Below are 20,762 nucleotides of genomic sequence, written 5' to 3' on the forward strand. Positions count from 1 at the left end.
GGATTAGCTTTACGTGGGTGTGACAGGATGAGTATTACTGCAAGTAAGTGGGAGGATGGAGCTGAACAAAGTTTCAGATGGCTCCTTTTGATGCCATTATCTCTGTGATGGAGGCCATGAGGGTTCCTGTATAGGGTGGGGGGTGTGTGTGCATCTGAGGTTTGTTTGAGGGGAATAGAGAAGTCTTGACGTGGCCACTGTGGAAGAATGGGAAGGGAGCTGATGACTGAGGCATAGGACTGCTCTTCTGCCCTCTCCTGAGCGGTTAGCGGGGGCTCATGGAGTACCGGCCAACAGGTGGGAACCTCTGGATGTACTGGGACCCATGCTTTTCCCTCCCACCTCTTCCCTTACCCCTAAATCTTCCACCCTTTTGACAGGAAGAATGAATGAGGTTAGAACAGGATTCCATAGTAGTGACTGTGCTGAATATTTGAAAAATGGTCCTGAAGCAGGATATTCCTTAGAAGTTATTAGTTTATAGTGAATAGGCTTAATTCATTTAAAGAGGAGAAAGTTTTTCTTGTCAGAACTAGTATTTGTGCACTCCTTGAGTACACAGTAGTCTAAGGGAGCCAACAAGGGGCCAGGCTCTCTTTCTCAAGCAGCTTTCATCCTGTGTAGGAGTGGGAAGAGGAAAACACCATCTTCCCCACCTCTCTGCACTGTCTGGTGTGATGCCCCGCGGGCTCCTCTCTCCCTAGCTCAGGTCCTGCCTCTTGCCTCTACTACTGCTGTCCTCCCCACATCACTTAACACTGGTCTTGGTGGCAGTGTCCCAGTGTGATCTATATACTTGATTGTAAGCTGCTTCGGGGCATGGGCAAGGTCTTGTGTAGCTAACAGGACAGGCTAACCCAGTGGGTTTCAAACCTGAGGGCTCATCAGTATCGCTCGGTCGGGGATGGCGCTGAGAGATTGAACGAGATCCCTGGTCATGCTCTTGTTCCCGGTCTAGGGACCGTACTTTGAACGTGATTGGTCTGAACCTTCAGGGAAAGAAAGTTCCCGGGGATGCTGCCTCCCTCTTTTTAGAGTTGGTACTTCACCACTCAGTATGGGGCTCATTTCCTGCTTGTGTGAGTAACAGGAGAACCCTTTCTCTTATGGGCTTCTTCCCTAGTTCCTTAGGGAAACTCTGAAATTACCATTCCAGGAAGGAGTCAGATTTTTCCCTTAGGGACATCTTAAAACCAGGGTTTGTGGTTAGCCATTTATTTATGAGGGTTTGGTTAATGATTCTTACCAGCATGATAAAAACCAACTTCAGGCATTAGATCTTTATGGTGAATTATAATTTCTACCAATAGTTAGAGGTGAGGGCTAGAGATTTCTCCCCTATAAAGTCAGGTGTGAATGAAAACAAGGCTCAGACAAGGTTCTTTCCTCATGTAGATTCATTAGCAGGCTGGCGGCTCAATGCAACCATATAACCTGTTTTATATACATAGTAAAGTTCCAGCTCAGTTCTTTTAGAGGATTGGTGCCCTTGCATTCATGGTTACCTGTAGCAAGTATGACAGTATTTCATAGACAATATATTAGTTTTTCATTGTTGCCTAAGAAATTACTACAAATATATATGCTTAAAACAAATTTATTATCTCACAGTTTTATAGGTTAGAAGTCTAGGCATAGAGTGGCACAGCTGGTTCTTGGCTCTGATTTCCCAAGGCCCACTGAAGATGTTGGCCAGGCTGCACCCTTCCCAGAGGCTGAAGGGATGAGGCACTCCCAAGCTCGTTCACATTGGCAGAACTCCATGCCACGTGGCTATGGGAGTGAGGTCCCTGGGGCTGGGGATTGTTCTCAGCTTTTAGGGGTGTCTGCATTCCTTTGCTTGTGGCTGCAAAGCAAAGCTATCCATCTTCAAAGCTAGCAATGTGGCAAGTCCAGAAGTTTGAATCCTTCTTATGCTGTGAGTCTCTCTGATCGTCTCCCCCAGATTCTGCCTTATCTCACCTCCTACTCTTTAGGTATGGACAGGGTCACATTAGTAATAACACAGATTACACTGACATGCTACCCTTGTAAAAGTGTTTCTGAAACGCCCCCAGGGATGTCACATGTGCATGTGAAATGAAGACTGACTCTTTAGTCTTCCTCTTCTGCTTTTAAGGGCTCGTGTGAGTACATTGGGTCTACCCAGTAATCCAGGATAATCTCGCTAGTTTAAGGTCACCTGATTAGTAACTTTAATTCTAAATTCCATCTGCAGGACCCCTTCACAGCAGTACCCAGATTGTGTTTGGTAACCGGAGGACAGGAATCTTGGAGTGACATCTTTCAAGGTTCTGCCTACCACAGACAGAATTTCAGTTATCTACCATTTTGCACTGGGGCCAAATAATTCCCTGGAATCAGCAGCTGGACCTGGGCCCTTTACCTATTAAGCCTAGGACACCTTTCTGAGGGTCTGCTAGATTTTCATACCTGGGTCTTATGAAGGTCAGAGTGTTTCCAGGGTGTTTATGGTTAATCCTCTTAACTCCAATATGAATTTCACCAATGAAAATAAACTTCCAATAACCACAAACTGATTAACAAAGTCAGTGATTTAGTCAGTGTGGAAGTCCATTTTTGACCTGAAGTGTGCTAACTTGTGGTAAGGATGGCTAGCTGACTGACTTGTGGTGGTCTGCTCTCGAGTGTTGCCTTTTATTTTATTTTGTTTTTTTTAAGATTTTATTTACTAGAGAGAGAGAGAGAGAGAGAGTGACAGAGAGTGTGCAAGCAGGGGGAGGGGCAGAGGGAGAGGGAGACTCTCAAGCAGACTCCATGCTGAGCACGGAGCCCCATGCTGTGCTGATCTCATGACCCTGAGATCATGATCTGAGCTGAAATCAGGAGTCTGACCCTTAACCAACAGAGCCACCTAGATGTCCCTATTTTTTTTTTCAAAAATTTTATTTATTTATTTGAGAGAGAGAGAGATTGAACACACATACTTGTGCTCTGGAGGGGAGGGGAGGGGCAGAGGGAGAGAATCTCAAGCCAACTCTGTGCTGAGGGCAGAGCCCTGTGCAGGGCTTGATCTTAAGACCCTGAGATCATGACCTGAGCTGAAATCAAGAGTCAGTAGCTTAACTGACTGAGCCACGCAGGTGCCCCTGGCCTTTCGTTTAAAAGCTAGTTAACATCAGGGCACTTGGGTGGCTTAGTTGGTTAAGCACCCAACTCTTGGTTTCAGCTAGGGTCAAGGTCTCAGGGTCATGTGATCGAGCCCCCGTGCCAGCCTCCACGCTCAGCACGGAGTCTGCTTGAGATTCTCTCTTTGCCCTTCCCCTTCTGCATGCTTTCTCTCTCTTTTCCTCAAATAAATAAAATCTTAAAAGGGGGCTCCTGGATGGCTCAGTTAAGCATCTGCCTTTGGCTCGGGGTGTGATCCCAGAGTCCTGGGATTGAGCCCTGCATTGGGCTCCCTGCTCCGCTGGGAGCCTGCTTCTTTCTCTCCCACTCCCCTGCTTGTGTTCCCTCTCTCGTTGGCTGTCTCTCTTTCTGTCAAATAAATAAATAAATAAATAATATCTTTAAAAAAAAAAAAACAACTAGTTAACCTCTGGAGTCTGTATTCTGGATTAAGACAATTGTTTTTAGGCAGTAGCTTAAAGGCACCTGACACACATTTATATCACATTATTTATGTTGAAGTGTTTGGAAATAAAATTTAGGCAATATGATAGAGTTTTGTCCCCTTATCTGAGAGCCTCGGGAGAGCATGTTGATGTCTTGTTCTCACCCTGTGCCTGGCGTGCAGTGGATGCCAGTGGATAGTTGTTGAGTAAATAAGGTGAATGAATGGATTTCTCTGCTTTTGTGTAGAAAAACAGGTTCAGCATAGGAACAGCATGACAGATCAAACTGCGTTGGAAGAAAGTAGAAATATTACTCGGTATTTTGTTGAGCTAGGGGTTTATTATACTCATAGTGCTGTAAACATGCACACTACAAACTGAGACTAGAGAATCATTGTCAACGTTTATTTTAAAGCTGATTTATTGAAAGGAACGTGGCTCCATTTTGAAACAGTTTTGCTACTAGATTTAAGTGCCTGAATGGCAATGCACATTTATATCACACGGGGCTTTGTGCATTGCATGAAGGAATAACGCTGCATGCCCTTCTCAATGCACTCTTAAAAAATAAGGTATTCGAAATAGGACAAAGGAGGCTTATTGAGAGAGAATAATGTCAGATAACTATTTCAGTCACCATTAGCAGGTGACCCGTTGTTTTCCTCTCTCCTTCTGTTTTTTCTTCCCTAGAATTAGCCTGAATTTCCGCAGACCTCACCTGTCTTGAGGTAGGGAGGGGGTTATACACAGTAATAACAACTCAGATTACACTGACTTACTGTCCTCCTCTCCCTGCACAAGGCCCCAGGCAGTTGTAAAAGTGTTTCTAGAAGTATCTGGAGGCTTCCAGGGGGCAGACCAGAGAAGCTTCTGCTGAGGGAGCTGAGGCACTCTTCCTGGTGCCTTGCCTCTCATCAGCTCCCAGTTCCCAGGCATGTGGGGTAGGGGAGCCTCGTGCTGCCTGTCTCTGTGTGGAGTAGAGCTATCTCAAGCAGCGTTTTGGGTTTTTATTTGCAGGCTCTGCCCTGCTTCTTGTGGGAGAAATCCAAGTGATGGACAACACACTGTGCTTGAAATTACCCTCCCTTTGGGTCGAGGCTTCCTGACTGGGTCAGTTCATTTTCTGGCTCCTTCTTCCCTCAAAGTGAATCCTCCCAAGAAGCTCTCACCCTTCACAGGTAGGGTTGTGGGTAGGTCCACCAGCTCACCTGCCCTGCCTCAGCTCAGCACAGGACAAAGCAGCAGGGAGGCAGGACAGCCCAGTCCCAGCTAGGTGGTCCCGTCATGCCCTCATGCCAGATTGTCCCCCTTTCTCAGTTCCAAGTGTGTGTCTCTTCCTCCCTGCAACACTTGCCTTTTGGGGTACAGGAGGGAGAAGGGTTGGACATTGGAAGCTCTAAGTATCATGCCCTTTAAAAATCCCAACTGTGATCTGATAGTTTACCATAGTTCACCATTTGGGAATTGACTAATGATATTTGCTTTAACGATAAAGCTTCCATCCCCCAAAGGAAATCTCTTACTTATCCTTTTTATTGTTCCCCTCTTTTTGTGACCATTTCCCAGTATAAAATGAAAACCCCAGACCAGATAAAATTGACAGGAACCTTTTCTGTGAAAGTTCAAGATGCTTTAAAAAAAAAAAATCTCTAAAATGATAATACAAAGTGTCACTTTTCATAGTCTCCAGATGTTGTGAAAAATGTAAGACTGCTTTAAATGCAATAAGTAGCCTCAGGTGTTCTGCGTCTCAAATATTGCATATATATATATAAAATTATTTTTAACTGAAACACTCAGAAATGAAAAGTAACCCCTGCCCTTCTGTCTTTCACTGCCTGGAGATAAAGCCCAGTTTGGTTTATTTCTGCCATCCCTTTTAAAAAATATTCCTTATATGGCAGTTTCTAAGCAGCAGAATAGTCAGCCGTGTGATTAAAATGTCAAAAAGAGTAGGAAAACTGGCCACTGGGAAAAGTATATTTGGAGATTTACATAAAGGCAGAGGACTCAATGGGGAGAAGGCCTGCCTCCAAGGTTGTAGACTGAAGTGATTAAGGGTGGTTTGCGATCCCCCTCCCAGACAGACACAGGCCCTTCTGTACAATGAAAAGAGCTGGCAGGAGTTCTTCTCATGCAAGCTGCATACTGGGAACTTGTTTAACCTCTCTGGGGGCATGTGTCGGTTTCTCTTCAGAGCCCTTTATCTTTAAACTTGAGGACCTTCCCCTGTATCACATAGTAGAGAATGGGGTTGGGGGGTGCGGGAATCTAGATGAGGTAAGGAATCCAGAGTTGCTATGAAATGGGTTATGATCGAGAACCATTCCCATTTATGATTGAGAGCATTCTTATTTGTCTAAAACTTGGTAAACTGGGCAAGTTGGTGCCCCAACCACATGATCCTAGACCCTGTTCAGATCTGAACGGAAGAAGGGTGGTCTCCCTTAGGGGCCTTGTCCATGGTGGCCTGCGCTATCCTACTTGATACCTTTGCTACTGAAGTATGGCTATGGTCCCAGCCATATCTAGTAAGGACATCAGAATCTTCATTTTAACAAGACCCTCCCCTCCCCCGGCCGCCAGTGATCTCTATACACAGTAAAGCTTGAAAAGTGCTTTATACCAGTGTGGTGGGTGAGCTGCCCAGGAGTGATTGGAAGGTGAGGCCACTGTGACAGGGAAACATGTTGGCCTCTACATGAGCTGATTTCCCCACTATTTTTTTTTTTAAGTGATCTCTACACCTGCCATGAGCCTCAAACTCAGAACCCTGAGATTTAGAGTCACATGCTCTATGGACTGAGCCAGCCAGGTTCCCCTTGCTGATTTTCAAGCTAATACCTGACAGTCCTGTATTGTTTCTAAGGAACCCTTGCCTTAAAACATAGTAGCCAACAGGGGCACCTTGGGTGGCTCAGTCATTGAGTGTCTAACTCCTGATTTTGGCTCAGGTCACGATCTCAGGGTTGTGAGATCACGCTGGGCATGGAGCCTACTTAAGGTTCTCTCACTCCTTCTCTCCCCCGCCCCCCAAAAAACCCATAGTAGCCAACATACCTGCTTTCTGCATAATTATTATGTGGTATTCTATTTTGGTTTTGTGGGGATTAACCTGATAGCAAAACGGGGAAATTATTTTACTTTAAGGTAGCTTATGCTTGGGAACATTGAGTGTTTTATTTTAAACAGAAAGCTGTGTGTAGAAAGGTGCTAGGCAGTAGTATCCCCTGGGTAAGAGGGTGGTGAGGAGATGGAATTCTCAGTTTGGTTCTCTCTTGACAAGGTGGCCACTTGCTTTTAGAAGAGTTTGTTTCAGTGATGTAGAAATCCGTGTCACTGTGGTTTAATAGCAGATCAGGCGTGAGATGGGTGCCTGGTGGTCACATGGCTCCTGCTGCCGTGGCCTCTTTTCTCCTCATCCGTCAGTCAGTCTGCTCAGCTGCCCACGATGTGGACACTAGGTGCCCCTTGTCATGGTAGCCCTTTGGGTCATGGAAGCAATAATTCTTCCCATTCTGGAGGGTGTTCCTCCTGTTGTCTCTGATTCCTCACAGTTTTGTACTTGTTTCAGTTGCGGTCTTTCAGGGTAGTGTCTTCCTTGACTGTCTGATCCTAGTTTGTATCTGAAGAGCAAAGAAGCTGATTGAAAGAGATGGGTAGGTGTTGAGGACAGGCTTTGTGGCGCCATGATTGGTCAGGAATCTGCCGTTTCTTCCAGAGGATGTCCCTAACTGGTTACTTACGGGTCTTTTCTCTTGGTGACTTTCCCCGGAGAGGAGTCCTCTGATGTCTTTCTGTCATGATGTACTAGTTTGCTGCCTCTGATCTCACAGCTCAGGGTGAGGGTACATCTGGGGCCCACCAATCTGCATGTGGCATTTTTCTTAATCCCAGTTTTTTAGTTTAGCACTCCCGTTGAGCTCTTGAGTCTCTATGGTCTTGGCATTCAGCCTTTCCAGAGAAAATCTCAGCCTCCAGGATGAGAGAGGGAATGCTTCCTGGTTCTGAGGGTCTATCTCTCCCTGAAATAGATTCTCAAGCCCTGATCCCATGTGGCCCCATCCATGCCTCTGTCTTCAGACATACCTCCCATCTCTGAGGCTGAGCCGTCCCGTCCGCTACCCTAGCGCTAACCTTTTCTAGCCCGCTCAATTCACTGCTCCTTGGCAAACTGTTTCCCAGGTTCAGAAGTTTGGTGTCTTGCCTGTGGTGTTCTCCTTTCCCCAACGGTCCCTCAAACCCTTTCCTACAACTTTAATGTTGTTTTGAAAAGGAGTAAAGGCAAACGAGTGTTCATTTGCTATGTTTTATGGAAAGTGTGCAAAGATTCTCTAATGAGCAATTGAGAGGAGGAAGGAGCAAAACCTCTACAGTTATAAATTTTTCTTGTTTTGTAGCATTTGAGGTTCAGCTGTTTGTGGAAAGCAATTTAAATAAAAGGATCATGTTGGAGTGCAGTCATTTATGCAGCCATACCTCGTCTGATGGCACTTCGCTCCATTGCACGTCCCAGATGTTGCAGTTTTGCAAATTGAAGATTTGTGGCAACACTCTGTCCAGCAAGTCTGTTGGCACTGTTTTTCCAGCTGCATTTGCTCACTTGATGTCTCTGTGTCACATTTCGATAATTCTTGCAATATTTCAAACTTTTTCATTACTCTCTTTGTTATTGTGATCTGTGGTCAGTGATCCTCTGTTGTAATTGTTTTGGGGTGCCATGAACTGTGCCCATATGAGACAGCACACTAATTGATCAGTGTTGGGTATATTCTGACTGTTCCACCAAACAGCCATTCCCCCATCTCTTTTCTCTCTCCTTGGGCCTCAGTATTCCCTGAGACACAACAACATTGAAATTAGGTCACTTAATAACCCTACAGTGTCCTCTGAGTGTTCAAGTGAAAGGAAGAGGTCACATATCTCTCACTTTAAATCAAAAGCTACACATGATTAAGCTTAGTGAGGAAGACATATCAAAAACTGAGATAGGCCAAAAGCCAGGCCTCTTGCACCAAATAGTTACCCAAGCTGTGAATGCAGAAGGAAGGTTCTTGAAGGAAATTAAAAGTACTGCTCCAGTGATCACATGAATAAGAAAGCAAAAACAGCCTTATTGCTGATAGGGAGAAAGTTTTAGTGGTCTGGATAGAAGATCAAACTCGCCACCACATTTTCTTAAGACAAAAACTAATCCAGAGTAAGACCTTAATTCTTTTCAGTTCGTGAAGGCTGAGGTGAGATGAGGAAGCTGTAGAAGAAAAGGTTGTTTTTTTTTTTTTTTAAATTTTATTTATTTTATTTATTCAACAGAGATAGAGACAGCCAGCGAGAGAGGGAACACAAGCAGGGGGAGTGGGAGAGGAAGAAGCAGGCTCACAGCAGAGGAGCCTGATGTGGGGCTCGATCCCATAACGCCGAGATCACGCCCTGAGCCGAAGGCAGCCGCTCAACCGCTGTGCCACCCAGGCGCCCCTGTAGAAGAAAAGTTTGATGCTAATAGAGGTTGGTTCCTGAAGATGCCATCTAGCACTTTCATAACGAGAGAGAAGTTGATGCCTGGCTCCAAAGCTTTAAAGGGGGCAGATTGTCTCTTGTTAGGGACTAATGCAGTTGGTGACTTTAAGTTGAAATCGATGCTAATTTACCATTCTCCAAATCCTAGGATCCTTAAGCATTAATATAAATGTGTTCTGCCTATGCTCTGTATATGGAAAAACAAAGCCTGGATGACAGCACATCTGTTTACAACATGGTTTACTGAATATTTTAAGCCCACTGTTGAGACCTACTCAGGATAAGATTCCCTTCAAAATGTTACTGCTCGTTGACAATGCACCTGGTCACTCAAGAGCTCTGATGGAGATGTCCAACGAGCTCAGTGTTTTTGTGCTTGTTAGCACAACATCCATTCTGCAGCCCAAGGACCAAGGAGTAAGTTTCAACTTTCAAGTCCTATTTAAGAAATATATTTTGGAAGGCTATCACTGCCACAGATAGTGATTCTCCTCTGATGGATCTGGGAAACATAAATTGAAAACCTTCTGGAAAGGATTCACCATTCTAGATGCCATTAAGAATATTCATGATTCATGGGACATGGTCAGCATATCAACATTAACAGGAGTTTGGAGAAGCTGATTCCAACCCTCGTGGAGGACTTTGAGGGTCCAAGACTTCAGTGGAGGAAGTAACTGCTGATACGGTGGAAACAGCAAGAGAACTCCAAGTGGAAGTGGAGCCTGTAGATGGGACTGAATTGCTGCAATGTCATGATCAAACTTTAATGGATGAGGATTGCTTCTTATGGATAAATAATTTCTTGAGATGGAATCTACTTCCGGTGAAGATACCACGAAGATTGTTGAAATGACAACGAAGGGTTTAGAATATTACCTAAACTTAGTTGATAATGTAGTAGCAGGATTTAAGAGGTTTGACTGTAAATATGAAGGGAGTTCTGTGGGTAAAATATTGTTAAATAGCATCACATGCTACAGAGAATTCATTCGTGAAAGAAAGAGTCCATTGATGTAGCAAACTTCATTGTTTTCTTGCTTTAAGAAATTGGCACAGCCACCACAACCTTCTGCAACCACCACCCTGATCCAGCAGCAGCCACCAACATCAAGGCAAGGCCCTCCACTAGCAAAAAGATTACGACTCACTGAACGGTCACATGATAGTTGGCATTGTTTCACAGTAAAGTAATTCTTTTTTTTTTTTTTTTTAAGATTTTATTTATTTATTCAACAGAGATAGAGACAGCCAGCGAGAGAGGGAACACAAGCAGGGGGAGTGGGAGAGGAAGAAGCAGGCTCATTGCAGAAGAGCCTGATGTGGGGCTCGATCCCATAACGCTGGGATCACTCCCTGAGCCGAAGGCAGACGCTTAACCGCTGTGCCACCCAGGCGCCCCTCACAGTAAAGTAATTCTTAATTAAGGTATGCACATTGATTTTAGACATAATGCTGTTGCATACTTAACAGATCACAGCGTAAACATAGTTTCACATGCCCTGGGAAACCAAAAAATTCATTTGACTCACTTTATTGCAGTATCTGCAATATTTCAAGTATGCCTATAATCACTTCATAGTATCTCAACTCCTAGTAAAAGGGATTATCAGAGACAAATATGAATAAAATATTTGTTGTCTATCCTAAGGTCTGTGGATGACTAGGTGGTGGTGGAAGGTTCTGTTGCTCTGGCCTTTTCTGGGACTGCATGTTTCATCTGGGTTTTCCACTTTTATCAGTGCTGAGTGCTGGCTGAGTACACGGGCTTCAAACCTGCATGGACCACAGACCTAGTGTTTTGCTGTGAGTGGGTCATGACGAACTTGTTTAACTGACTTGAGCCTCAGTTTCCTGACCTAAAAATCAAAGTAGTGCTCTTCTCCCAAAGTTACTTCCACCGAATGAATTAATGTATGTAAGTGCTGAGCCTGTGTGACCCCTGAATACACGTTCTATCTGCTTTGTGATAGTCCATATCTCCTTTCCTATCTAGCATCACTGTTTACTGTTCCAGGCACTGTGCTAGGCCTGGGAACCGGATCCACCTGTCTCTGCTCTCGTGGACGGTTCCCTGGGAACAGGAGGCTTACTTGTTCATCTGTTAGCTCTGCGATATTACTGAGGCCCGAGCTGCGGAGGCTGGGGACCTAGGTAGGTCTGCCCAATTCCAGAGGCTCTGCTCTTAACACACTGACTCCTCAATGCTGAGTCTTTCTTATAGTTAGCAGTTGGCCTCTGAATAGAACACAGTCATAGACCGTTAAATGGATGGGCGTGGATGCTTTCTGAAGGCTCTGAGTGACGCTGGGGTTCAATGTTCCAGCCATTCATAAAAACCATTGTACATCCATGTGAAATAGCCCATGTTTGAAGAGAGTACTCACTATTAGAAAATATTTTTGAGGGGCGCCTGGGTGGCACAGCGGTTAAGCGTCTGCCTTCGGCTCAGGGCGTGATCCTGGCGTTATGGGATCGAGCCCCACATCAGGCTCCTCCACTATGAGCCTGCTTCTTCCTCTCCCACTCCCCCTGCTTGTGTTCCCTCTCTCGCTGGCTGTCTCTATCTCTGTCAAATAAATAAATAAAATCTTTAAAAAAAAAAAAGAAAGAAAGAAAATATTTTTGAAGGATATATGGAGTAGGTGGATTGGAACCTGTAAATAGATCTGCTGCTTAGGTTTGCAGTTACTATACCTGAAGAGTTAAGGTGAGCAGAAATTTACATGTGTCTCTTGAGCAGTGGCAATTTGAGTCTTGGTTGGGGCAATTTGAGTCATTGGACAGTAAGGTGCCCATGATCTCTTTTACCACAGAGAATAGGTCAGAAACCAAACGTGTAGAAAGGTTCTTGTACTTGTCCTGGTTCCATTTCTTCCTGCCCTGTTAGAGCCCTTCTTCCTAGTCTCTGGCTCCTTCATAGCAAATATGTTAAATTTCCCCGTACCCCCCCAGTCTTCTCTCCATGCATATTTATATAGGGGTATGCGTATGTTTTAGAGAAAATCTGAGTAACGCTTTGTATTCTGCTGTGTAGCCTACATCCTCCATTCATATTGTGAATGTGTTCTCTGTCTTCCCCTATAACCATTCCAATTTAACCTTTGAAAAATCCCCTTTCTGACAGGGTTAAATAAATTATGGAGACAGCCATGTGATTAAATACTGTGTTAGCCATTTAAAAACCATGATTTCTAAAGTTTGAAATAATATCCCTATCTGTCAAGTACCATACGCTTCTTTGATAATGTGGCCTGTTTTAATGTGTAGTACATTGTAGGCGGCTGGGAATTGGACTATTTTATACTGGTGTAGATGCTTTTGCAGTGGGCCTTTAGATGGCAGCATCTCTCACCACAAAGCGCATTCTGCACAGAACTCCTTAGCCGCGTAAGATGTTTGATGCAGAAGGATGCTTCAGTGTGTGGTGACGGAGCCACGGCCCCAGAGGGTCAGGGCTGCGGCTCAGGGCTGAGCAGGAGGGAGGGCTGGGGACCCCTGTCTGCCACGCTTTCCACCAGCTTTTCCCTTACTGGTGTGAAAGGTTCCCTGTCTCTGTGGCCTTGTGAAAAGCACACTTTAAATATAAGGCAACCAAGGAAAATGAAATTCTAGTGGGTGATTCTGGGCCAAATGTAATGTGATGTTTGACAGGAACAGACAGTATTGGCAGGCTTGTCTTTTTTTTTTTTTTTAATGTGGCTTCATTTAGATATAATTCACATAGCATATAATCCGCTCATTTAAAGCGTACATTATAGCAGTTTTTAGTATATTCCCAAGGTCGTGCAGCCATCACCACTAATTTTAGGACATGTTAATCACCCCAAAAAGAAGTCTCATGCCCTTTAGCTATCACCCTGCTAGCCTGCATATCCCTCAGCCCCTGGCAGCCATTCGTTCTTTGTTTCCATAAATTCGCCCATTCTGGATATTCCATACGAATGGACTCCTATAATATGTGGCCTGTGGGGACGGGCTTCCTTCACGTAGCATTGTGCTTTCAGGTTTCATCCTGTTGTAGCATAAATCAGTACTCCATTCCTCTTTATTGCCCAGTACTGTTCCACTGTATGGATAGATCACATTTTGTTGTCATCAGTCGATGGACATTTGGCTCTTGAGGGTGCTGCCATGAGCACGGGTGTGCAGGCTTCTGTGTGGACATGTGTGAGTATAGAAGCAGAATTGCTGGGCCATATAATAACTGTGTAACCTTTTGAGGAACTGCCAAACTGTTTTCCAAAATGGCTGCACCTGTTCATTGCCACCACCAGTGTGTGAGGGGTCTCTTCAGTCTTACTAAGAATTCCAGATTTTCCGATGCTGCATTGAGGTTGATGGGAAGGTGAGAAATGGGACTGACGGGCTCTCTCGTGTCCCCGAGTTGCATGCTGGACTGGCTACTGTGCCTTTTTGAAGGCGGCTCTGTCATGTGCCAAGAAAGCCATCGCCTTCTCTGCCCCACACAATTGCAGTGCGTCACCAGTGTGATAAAATGCCGGCTCTGTGGCCGCTCGGGGCGTGTTGATGCTACAGCCTGGCTGCTTGTAATCCCTGCCTCCTGACTTTGGAGATAGCAAGCAACCCAATCGTCTCTGTCCCAGTTAGAGGCAAATTCCAAATTAAAAAAAACCCTTGCCAGAAGCTGTCCAGGTTTGAACATGTCAAAATCACTTCCTTGACATACACCAAAGACAGCTGTAGTGTCTTCAGAGCAAAAGAGCAGCTTTTGTTTTTGTCTGAGTTGACGTTCTCGAAACTGAGCTTACCCGTTTCTGCTTTGGCAGCCCGGACTGGACATTCCCGCGTCTGGACTGACATGACTGTGTGTTCAAGGGAGGAGAAGGGGCCGGCTCTTCCTTGAGGCATATTTGGGTCCTGGTGAGGACACACACTGTACACGCCGAAGCTTTGTTTGCGTCTGGAAAAAATTAGCCACACTCAGATCTGTTCCACTGCAGGTCCCGTCAGGAAGCCCAAGTATGTGGAAAGCCCCAGAGTGCCTGGAGATGCAGTTATAATCCCGTTCCGAGAAGTGTCCAAGGCAGCAGAGCCCAATGAGAATGGTAAGAATATGTTTTCAATGATTTTCACCCCAAAAGATTTTACATAATGACATTCCATTTCTGAGTAAAACTTGAGTGCCTCTTGTAGGAATGCTTGGCCAAATTGAATGTATCTGGGAGGCTTTTTCCCCCTCGTCCAGTTCCAGAGATCTGTTGAGCTAATGTAAATTCTTGGAATTATATACACCGCTTAGGAATAGTTGAGTGGGTGCATATGCATTGTTTAAGTGTTGAGCCATATTTCCTCTCAATTCTGACCTCTCGGCATGGGGAGATAAAGGAAAGCCAGCCAGGAGACGGCTTCCAGCACTCTGCTTTGTTTGGCTTTTTGGTACTCCCATCGTTTTGGAGTATTCAACAGGCTTTCGCTGAAAAGCAGACACTTTTCACTGGACAAGCTTCTGATAACCAGCTTTCTTAAAAGCAGTTGGTAGCTTTTGAAAGCTTTTTGTTTTTTAATATCTAAAGTTTTTCTTTAGGGAATGTTGAACTAAGAGCCAAAAAAAAAAAAAGTCCAAATTAATTGAAATCTTTTAGTGAAGATATTTTTATCTTTTTTTTTCTAGTACTGGAAATAAGTGTAACAGACATTACAAACTGTAGTATTTCATAGATGTATTAATTCTTTATTTTTGAAACCAATTTGGGAATTTTCCATTTGTTCCATTCCAGGGCAGCAAGGGGTCCCCAACTCACAACTTCATGGTCTCTGATTTGTGTGTTTTGAACTTGTATCCCATTTTCCTGTAGAAACATGTGGTTAGGAATCCCGGCTTATGCAGAGAAGCCCATTTTATCTTCAATGTAGATACAAATTTATGTAACAATGCTGGAAGAGAAAGCTCATCCATATTTCCCCTTTGGAATACCTGGCATTCTCCTCTCCCTAATTGTGGGTAGTCTGGGGTACAGCATTTTGTGTTTCTGTGGATATGTACTGTGGAGTGGTACAAAGTAGGCCCTGGTAGGAAAATGGAGTAAGAAGGGTGGTGGTGAAAATAAACCTAAAAATGAGCTGAGAAGAGGAATTGGCAGAAGATAAACCTCAGCAAGAGGAGTTTGGAATGGGTGGGAGATGAGATGGGGCAGGAGCTGGGCGTTGCGGGCAGGGAAGAGGTGCTGTTGCCTGCGTCTTGGCATGAGAAATTGTACCCTTTCCCTTCTGTCCAGGCACTGAGCTGTTTGGTTTGGGTAAGAGGTTCACAGTAGGATTTGTGCTGAGGAGGGGCAGGGCACCAGGTGCGTGAAGAGGGGAGAGTCCCCGGTGGTGTCTGGTAGGATGGCCATTCTGTATACATGAGGACCCTCTTGGTGGTGAATTCATGTGTGAGAGTGTCTATTTTCAGATTTCTTCTCTCATTTCTATGCTGGATTTTGAAAGAAAAAAAAACCTGGTCCTCTGAAGTGAATATCAGTGATCAGATTTACCAAGATGTTGCTCATTTCAGAATAAACCCCCCCTTACCCTCATCCGCACCCTCCAAAGCCTTTGAAGTCCTGGTCGTTTATGCCCTTGGTGTTTGGCCTAGACTTCATGATGTAACCTTTCTCCCTGGTGGGGAATATCATTGAGGTCCTGTGTAGAGTTTAGGACTCCCTCTGGGGTAAGAATGGGGGAGAAATTTAGGATTTGTATTGGGCAAAGAAGAGAGGTTAAAAACAGTTCCCATTATCAGCTTTTCCCCTCTTGCCCAAGGTGGAATCAGCTATTTTTCTTGGGGGAGGCATTCTCCTGCTTGGGTGCCTGGTGAACTAATTCAAGTGTAAAGACTGATATTGTTAGCATAACCTGCAGTTTGCACCATGCACTCACTCCTGAGACCTCAGACTCAGCATTGTCTGTCTCCAAGGGGACTGAAATTATGACATACCTGGGCTGTGAATAGAGACCAGAAGTTTCAGAAGTTTGGTCTAGAATTAAGAAATAGGGTATGTTTTCCCTTTAAGTATTCAGGAAAAGGGAAAGAGGTATGGTTCATGTTTATAAGCATATGGCCTTGTATGGATAGCCATGATGTTGGTGGAAGCCCCCGCAGTTATCTGTTGGTTCACGAGAAAGTGGTTGCTTAACACTATTCAGCTTGACAATTAGTAAAGGATGGTGTGTTTTGTAATCCCCACGGAATCTTTTACATTACAAGAGGGTTAATTAAATCTGCTATATTAAAGTGTAAATTTTATACCCAGGTCAGTGAACCTAAAGGTGAGGCTGGAGCAAACTACAACTGATTGAGTTTGGGTATTAACCCAAGCATGCACTAATGTATGGTAGACAGACTTACTCCCTAGGGTTGAATATCAAGTGTCATCACTTAAGTTTTAACTTGAAATTTGGTCTTATGCTTTTCATATTTTCTTTGGGCATTTTCTTTTTAATCTTGAAGATGCTTTTCTGGATGCTGTCAATGACAGCATTTCAGTATTCACCAGACTAACAAACTATTGAAAACAGCTCTTTGTGAAATGCTTTTGAGATTTCCCATAGGTTCATGAAATATCAAGTTACTCCTAAATGTTTGAAATACCCTTCCCAGACTAAGCTGCCTCGTTTTATGGTTTAGCTCCATAAATTCTTGATTCTTAGCTGTTTGAAATTTAAATCAAAGTAAAGCAAAACCAATGAGCACTTTGAATTTGTTCATTAATTTATTAGTAATTGTATTTATGCGAATTTGCATATTTTAGCCATCTGGAAAGTGGGTTGTATGATATGGGCAGATGTATATTTTTATTACATGCGAAGAATCAATCTGTTAAATTTTACATTCACCTGGAAGCATCTTTAGAGAAATATATTCTACTTATTCAATATTCTAAAATATTTTGGAAGAACAGCATTTTCTACTCCGGGGGAAAAAAAAGAGTGACCTAATAAGCTCCTCAAACAAAATAAAGTCCCCCTTTTCCTGCCAAATAGTTCTAATAATCTGTGTCTCATACAGAATATGTTCTTCACAAATGAGCTTCCTTTTGCTAAACCAACATATTATATAGAGGGAGAATGTCCTTTTCCCACAAGATAATACCTCTGCCTTAAGGGAAAATTTTAAAAAACAACAGATAAATTAGAATTATTAAATTGCAGTGGGATTCACAGCTATATTTCTTTGAATTAGGGGCAACCATAATCCATTCAGTTTTACTTCCATCTGTCATTAGCTACTTGAGCAAGCTTTGATGGGGAGGGGTGAGAAAGTTTTAATCTAATGAGTCATTGCTTGGTGAAGATCAATCTCAAAATATGATGAAACTTTTCTTCTGGCAGTCTAGTTAGCAAGTAAAACTAACACATGTGAAACAGCAGAATAATTACATGCAAAGCTATCTTGGGAGGAATGTCTTTTTTTAGATATGTTTAAGTAAATACTGACACCTTACGTTTTTGATTACTATTTCAGACATTCAGCTTCTTAGAATGGTCATATGCCATTTGACTAACAGTTGATTAAGGTTTTAGTTAGACGAAGGTTCAGAAAGGGGATGTGCCTGGTATGTATGCCATGGAAGAGAGACCAGAGATAGGGTATCCTTTCATTCTGCATTTCTTTAAATGAATATTAAAATTCTGATGCTACGGAAAGCACTATATTGGATGCTATTTGAGATGGGTTATCAAGCATAGGTTCTTTCTTCATGGAGCCTTACAGTCTGGTTGGGGATTAAAGAAAGACCTGTATCTGCAGAGTGACTATAATACAAGGGGGAAGTAGTGTTGACTAATCCCAGCTGGGTGCCAGTGGAGGATCTGAACTGGGAAGGATTTGATCATCTTAAGATTTACCTGACAACCAAGTATAGGATGTAGTGGGGCAGGAAAGAGACTAAGGTCAGGAAGATGGTTAGGAATAGATTCCAGTAGTTAGATAAGACAGAGTAAGGTCTCAAATTAGAACAGGATCAGGAAAGAAGAGGTGAGGAATAGGAAGATGCTTGAGAAATTGCATAGACCTGAAAGACAGAAGAGACAAAGATGATGACTTCAAGGCTTTGAGACTGACATTCAGAGGGCACTGAAGGAGAGGGACCCGTCTGTTTTGGTTTGAGTTCAGTTTCAGGCACGCTGAGTTTGAGATGCTGGTGGAACATCTAGGCACAAGTGCCCACTGAACAGTTGGAAAATCAAACTGGGTCTCAAGAGTTCCGGGTATGAACTTTTGTTTAGAGGGAACGTGATGAAATGAGAAGTGTGTCAGACTAGGGAAAGGGTCATTGGGAGAAGAGAACTGAGAAAGGTTAGAAGAACCCACAAGACCATATTATAATCCTGGAAACTATGGATTTCCTCTCTGTCTGATGTGACAGTTGCCACTTTCCTCCTTGTAGGACAGAGTATTAGCAAGGTAAAAAATTATAGGAAAATCAAAAGAGGAGATCGAGCTTTTAAAAAGACAAAATTACTGTGCCTACCAGGGCTTTTTCAGGAGACTAGTGAAGGTGAATGAATTTAAGTTGTAGGTAGGCGAAAGGGTAATGGAATTGGTGGGGATAGACCATTGCCTTTTTATCCTAAGGCTTTGAGCAGGTAAGGGTAGATGAGAGATCACTTAATAGGTTGAGAAGTGTATGCAACGATGGTTTTTTATTGATTTTAAAGAAAAGGGAGAATTTAGTACAATTGAAGACTTAAAGCAGAGGTTCTCAAAGTGTAGGCCGTAGATGTCTAGGCATCCCCAAGACCCTCACTGAGGTCAAAACTCTTTTTGTAATGATATTAGGAAACTATATTTCCATATCTCTTACATTGACATTTGCACTGATGGTACAAAAGCAATTGTTGGTAAGGCTTCTGATGCCTTCGTGCACATTGAGGTAGGGGCCCCTGCCGTACTAGAGCTAGGCTAGTATTTTCCACCACCATGCACTAGCATTAAAAATAGTAACTCACTGAGTAACATTCCTGACAAAGCACTGAAAATAAGGTTATTAAATCATGACCGTAGACTGATCTTTTTAATAGTCCGTGTGATGAAATGGGAATTCTCCATAAAGCATTTCTGCATGCTGAAGTGTGACGGAGGTCTCAAAGAAAACTACTTGTGTGATTGTTTGATTTGCAAACTGACCTAGCCAATTTTTTAATGGAACATCATTTTTACTTGAAAGAATGACTGGAAAAACCATGGTTACTCAGAATTGGGTATTTGACACACATTTTCTCAAAAAGGAAGGAAATGAGCATGTCATTTCAATTAAAAAAAAACAAAAAACAAAAAACAACCTGACAGGGATTCCTTGCTAATGATAAAATTTGACCTTTCAAGTGAAAAATTAGGTTTTTGGGAATTTGTATCTGTCACATTGAGCTTGATGGCTTCTCAGGACTTTTCATTTGAGATGTGGTGATATTAATGTGATATTTTGGTATTATATAATAAAATGTGTTAGCATTTGCAAGATCTGCAAAACCAATATTTTCCAAATCAGTACATGACGTTAAAAAATCATGCACAGGTAAAAATTCGTTTAATGCTTATAACAGACTATTGACTTTTTATTGTAACAGAGTACAAAAAGTATATTGATACAGATTCAAAGCCAACAGTAGAACTAACCTTTAAGAAATTGCTACTTGTTAAGTTTTGGTGTGGTATCAAAGAAGAATATCTGTAATTAATTGAGAAGGCTCCTCCCTTTCCCAGTTGCATATCTCTTTGTGGCCACAGTTCTTTGCATGCTTTAACCAAAAGAACATATCACAACAGATTGAATGAAGAAGCAGGCATGAGAATCTAGCTGTCTTCTATTAAATCAGACATTTAAAAGAATTTGCAGAAGTATAAAACAATGTCATTCTTAAATTTTTAAATTGAAAATATTTTTGGGGTGTCTGGCTTCCTGGGTTGGTAGAGCATGTAACTCTTGATCTCGTTTGTAAGTTCAAGCCCCACGTTGGGTGTAAAGATTACTTAAAAATAAAATCCTTGAAAAAAATATTTTTTATTAGAAGTGTTCAACATGTAGGTTTTATGAACTTAAAATGAATTAATGTAGATTTTAAAAAATTCTTAGTTTTAATTTCTAATATGATAAATATCAGTAGCCCAGTCCTCAATTTTTAAGAGTGAACCCTGACACAAAGTTTGAGAACCACTGGCCTTGAGGAAGGAAAAGCAGATAGGGAGAAAATAAAAAGAGATGAGAAAATTGATCCGGAGTCTGATAGTTATCTAGACTTGAGATGATGAGGACTTGGTAAGTGGCAGTATGACTGGAAAGAAAGAGGCTAATTCAAGAGACTTTTTGAAAGAGGAAATGATAAGATTTGATGACAGTTTCAATATGGGGTGAATGGGATGGAGAGCTTAAAGATAACTTGTGTGATAAGTACATTTTTGTATTAAGGACTAGAAACCAATTAATGACAGCTCAGGTGCATGGGTAGATGCTCCTCTATAAATACTATTTTTGGAAAATCGAGGAGGGAAGGTGCCTTAGGAGAAGGAGCAGTCAGGAAGAAACAGGGAAATGGTTGTAAACAGAAGGCAAGGAGGGAAAACAGTGTGGAGGTCCCTTAAAAAGTTAAAAATTGAACTACCCTATGACCCAGCCATTGCACTACTGGGTGTTTACCCCAAAGATACAGACGTAGTAAAGAGAAGGG

The 20,762-nt window shown here is 42.9% G+C and overlaps 1 protein-coding gene across 1 annotated transcript in view; it reads left to right on the top strand.

The window, feature by feature from the left end:
* TANC1 (tetratricopeptide repeat, ankyrin repeat and coiled-coil containing 1) overlaps positions 1-20,762 on the top strand; it is a 235,757-nt gene that overhangs the window by 136,083 nt on the left and 78,912 nt on the right. Inside the window, 1 exon segment of the mRNA XM_034643399.1 lies at positions 14,057-14,161. Within this exon segment, the coding sequence (XP_034499290.1) occupies positions 14,057-14,161 (105 nt within the window).

This window comes from Ailuropoda melanoleuca, chromosome 2 (genome assembly GCF_002007445.2).
Source record: "Ailuropoda melanoleuca isolate Jingjing chromosome 2, ASM200744v2, whole genome shotgun sequence".
In the NCBI taxonomy this organism is placed as follows: domain Eukaryota; kingdom Metazoa; phylum Chordata; class Mammalia; order Carnivora; family Ursidae; genus Ailuropoda; species Ailuropoda melanoleuca.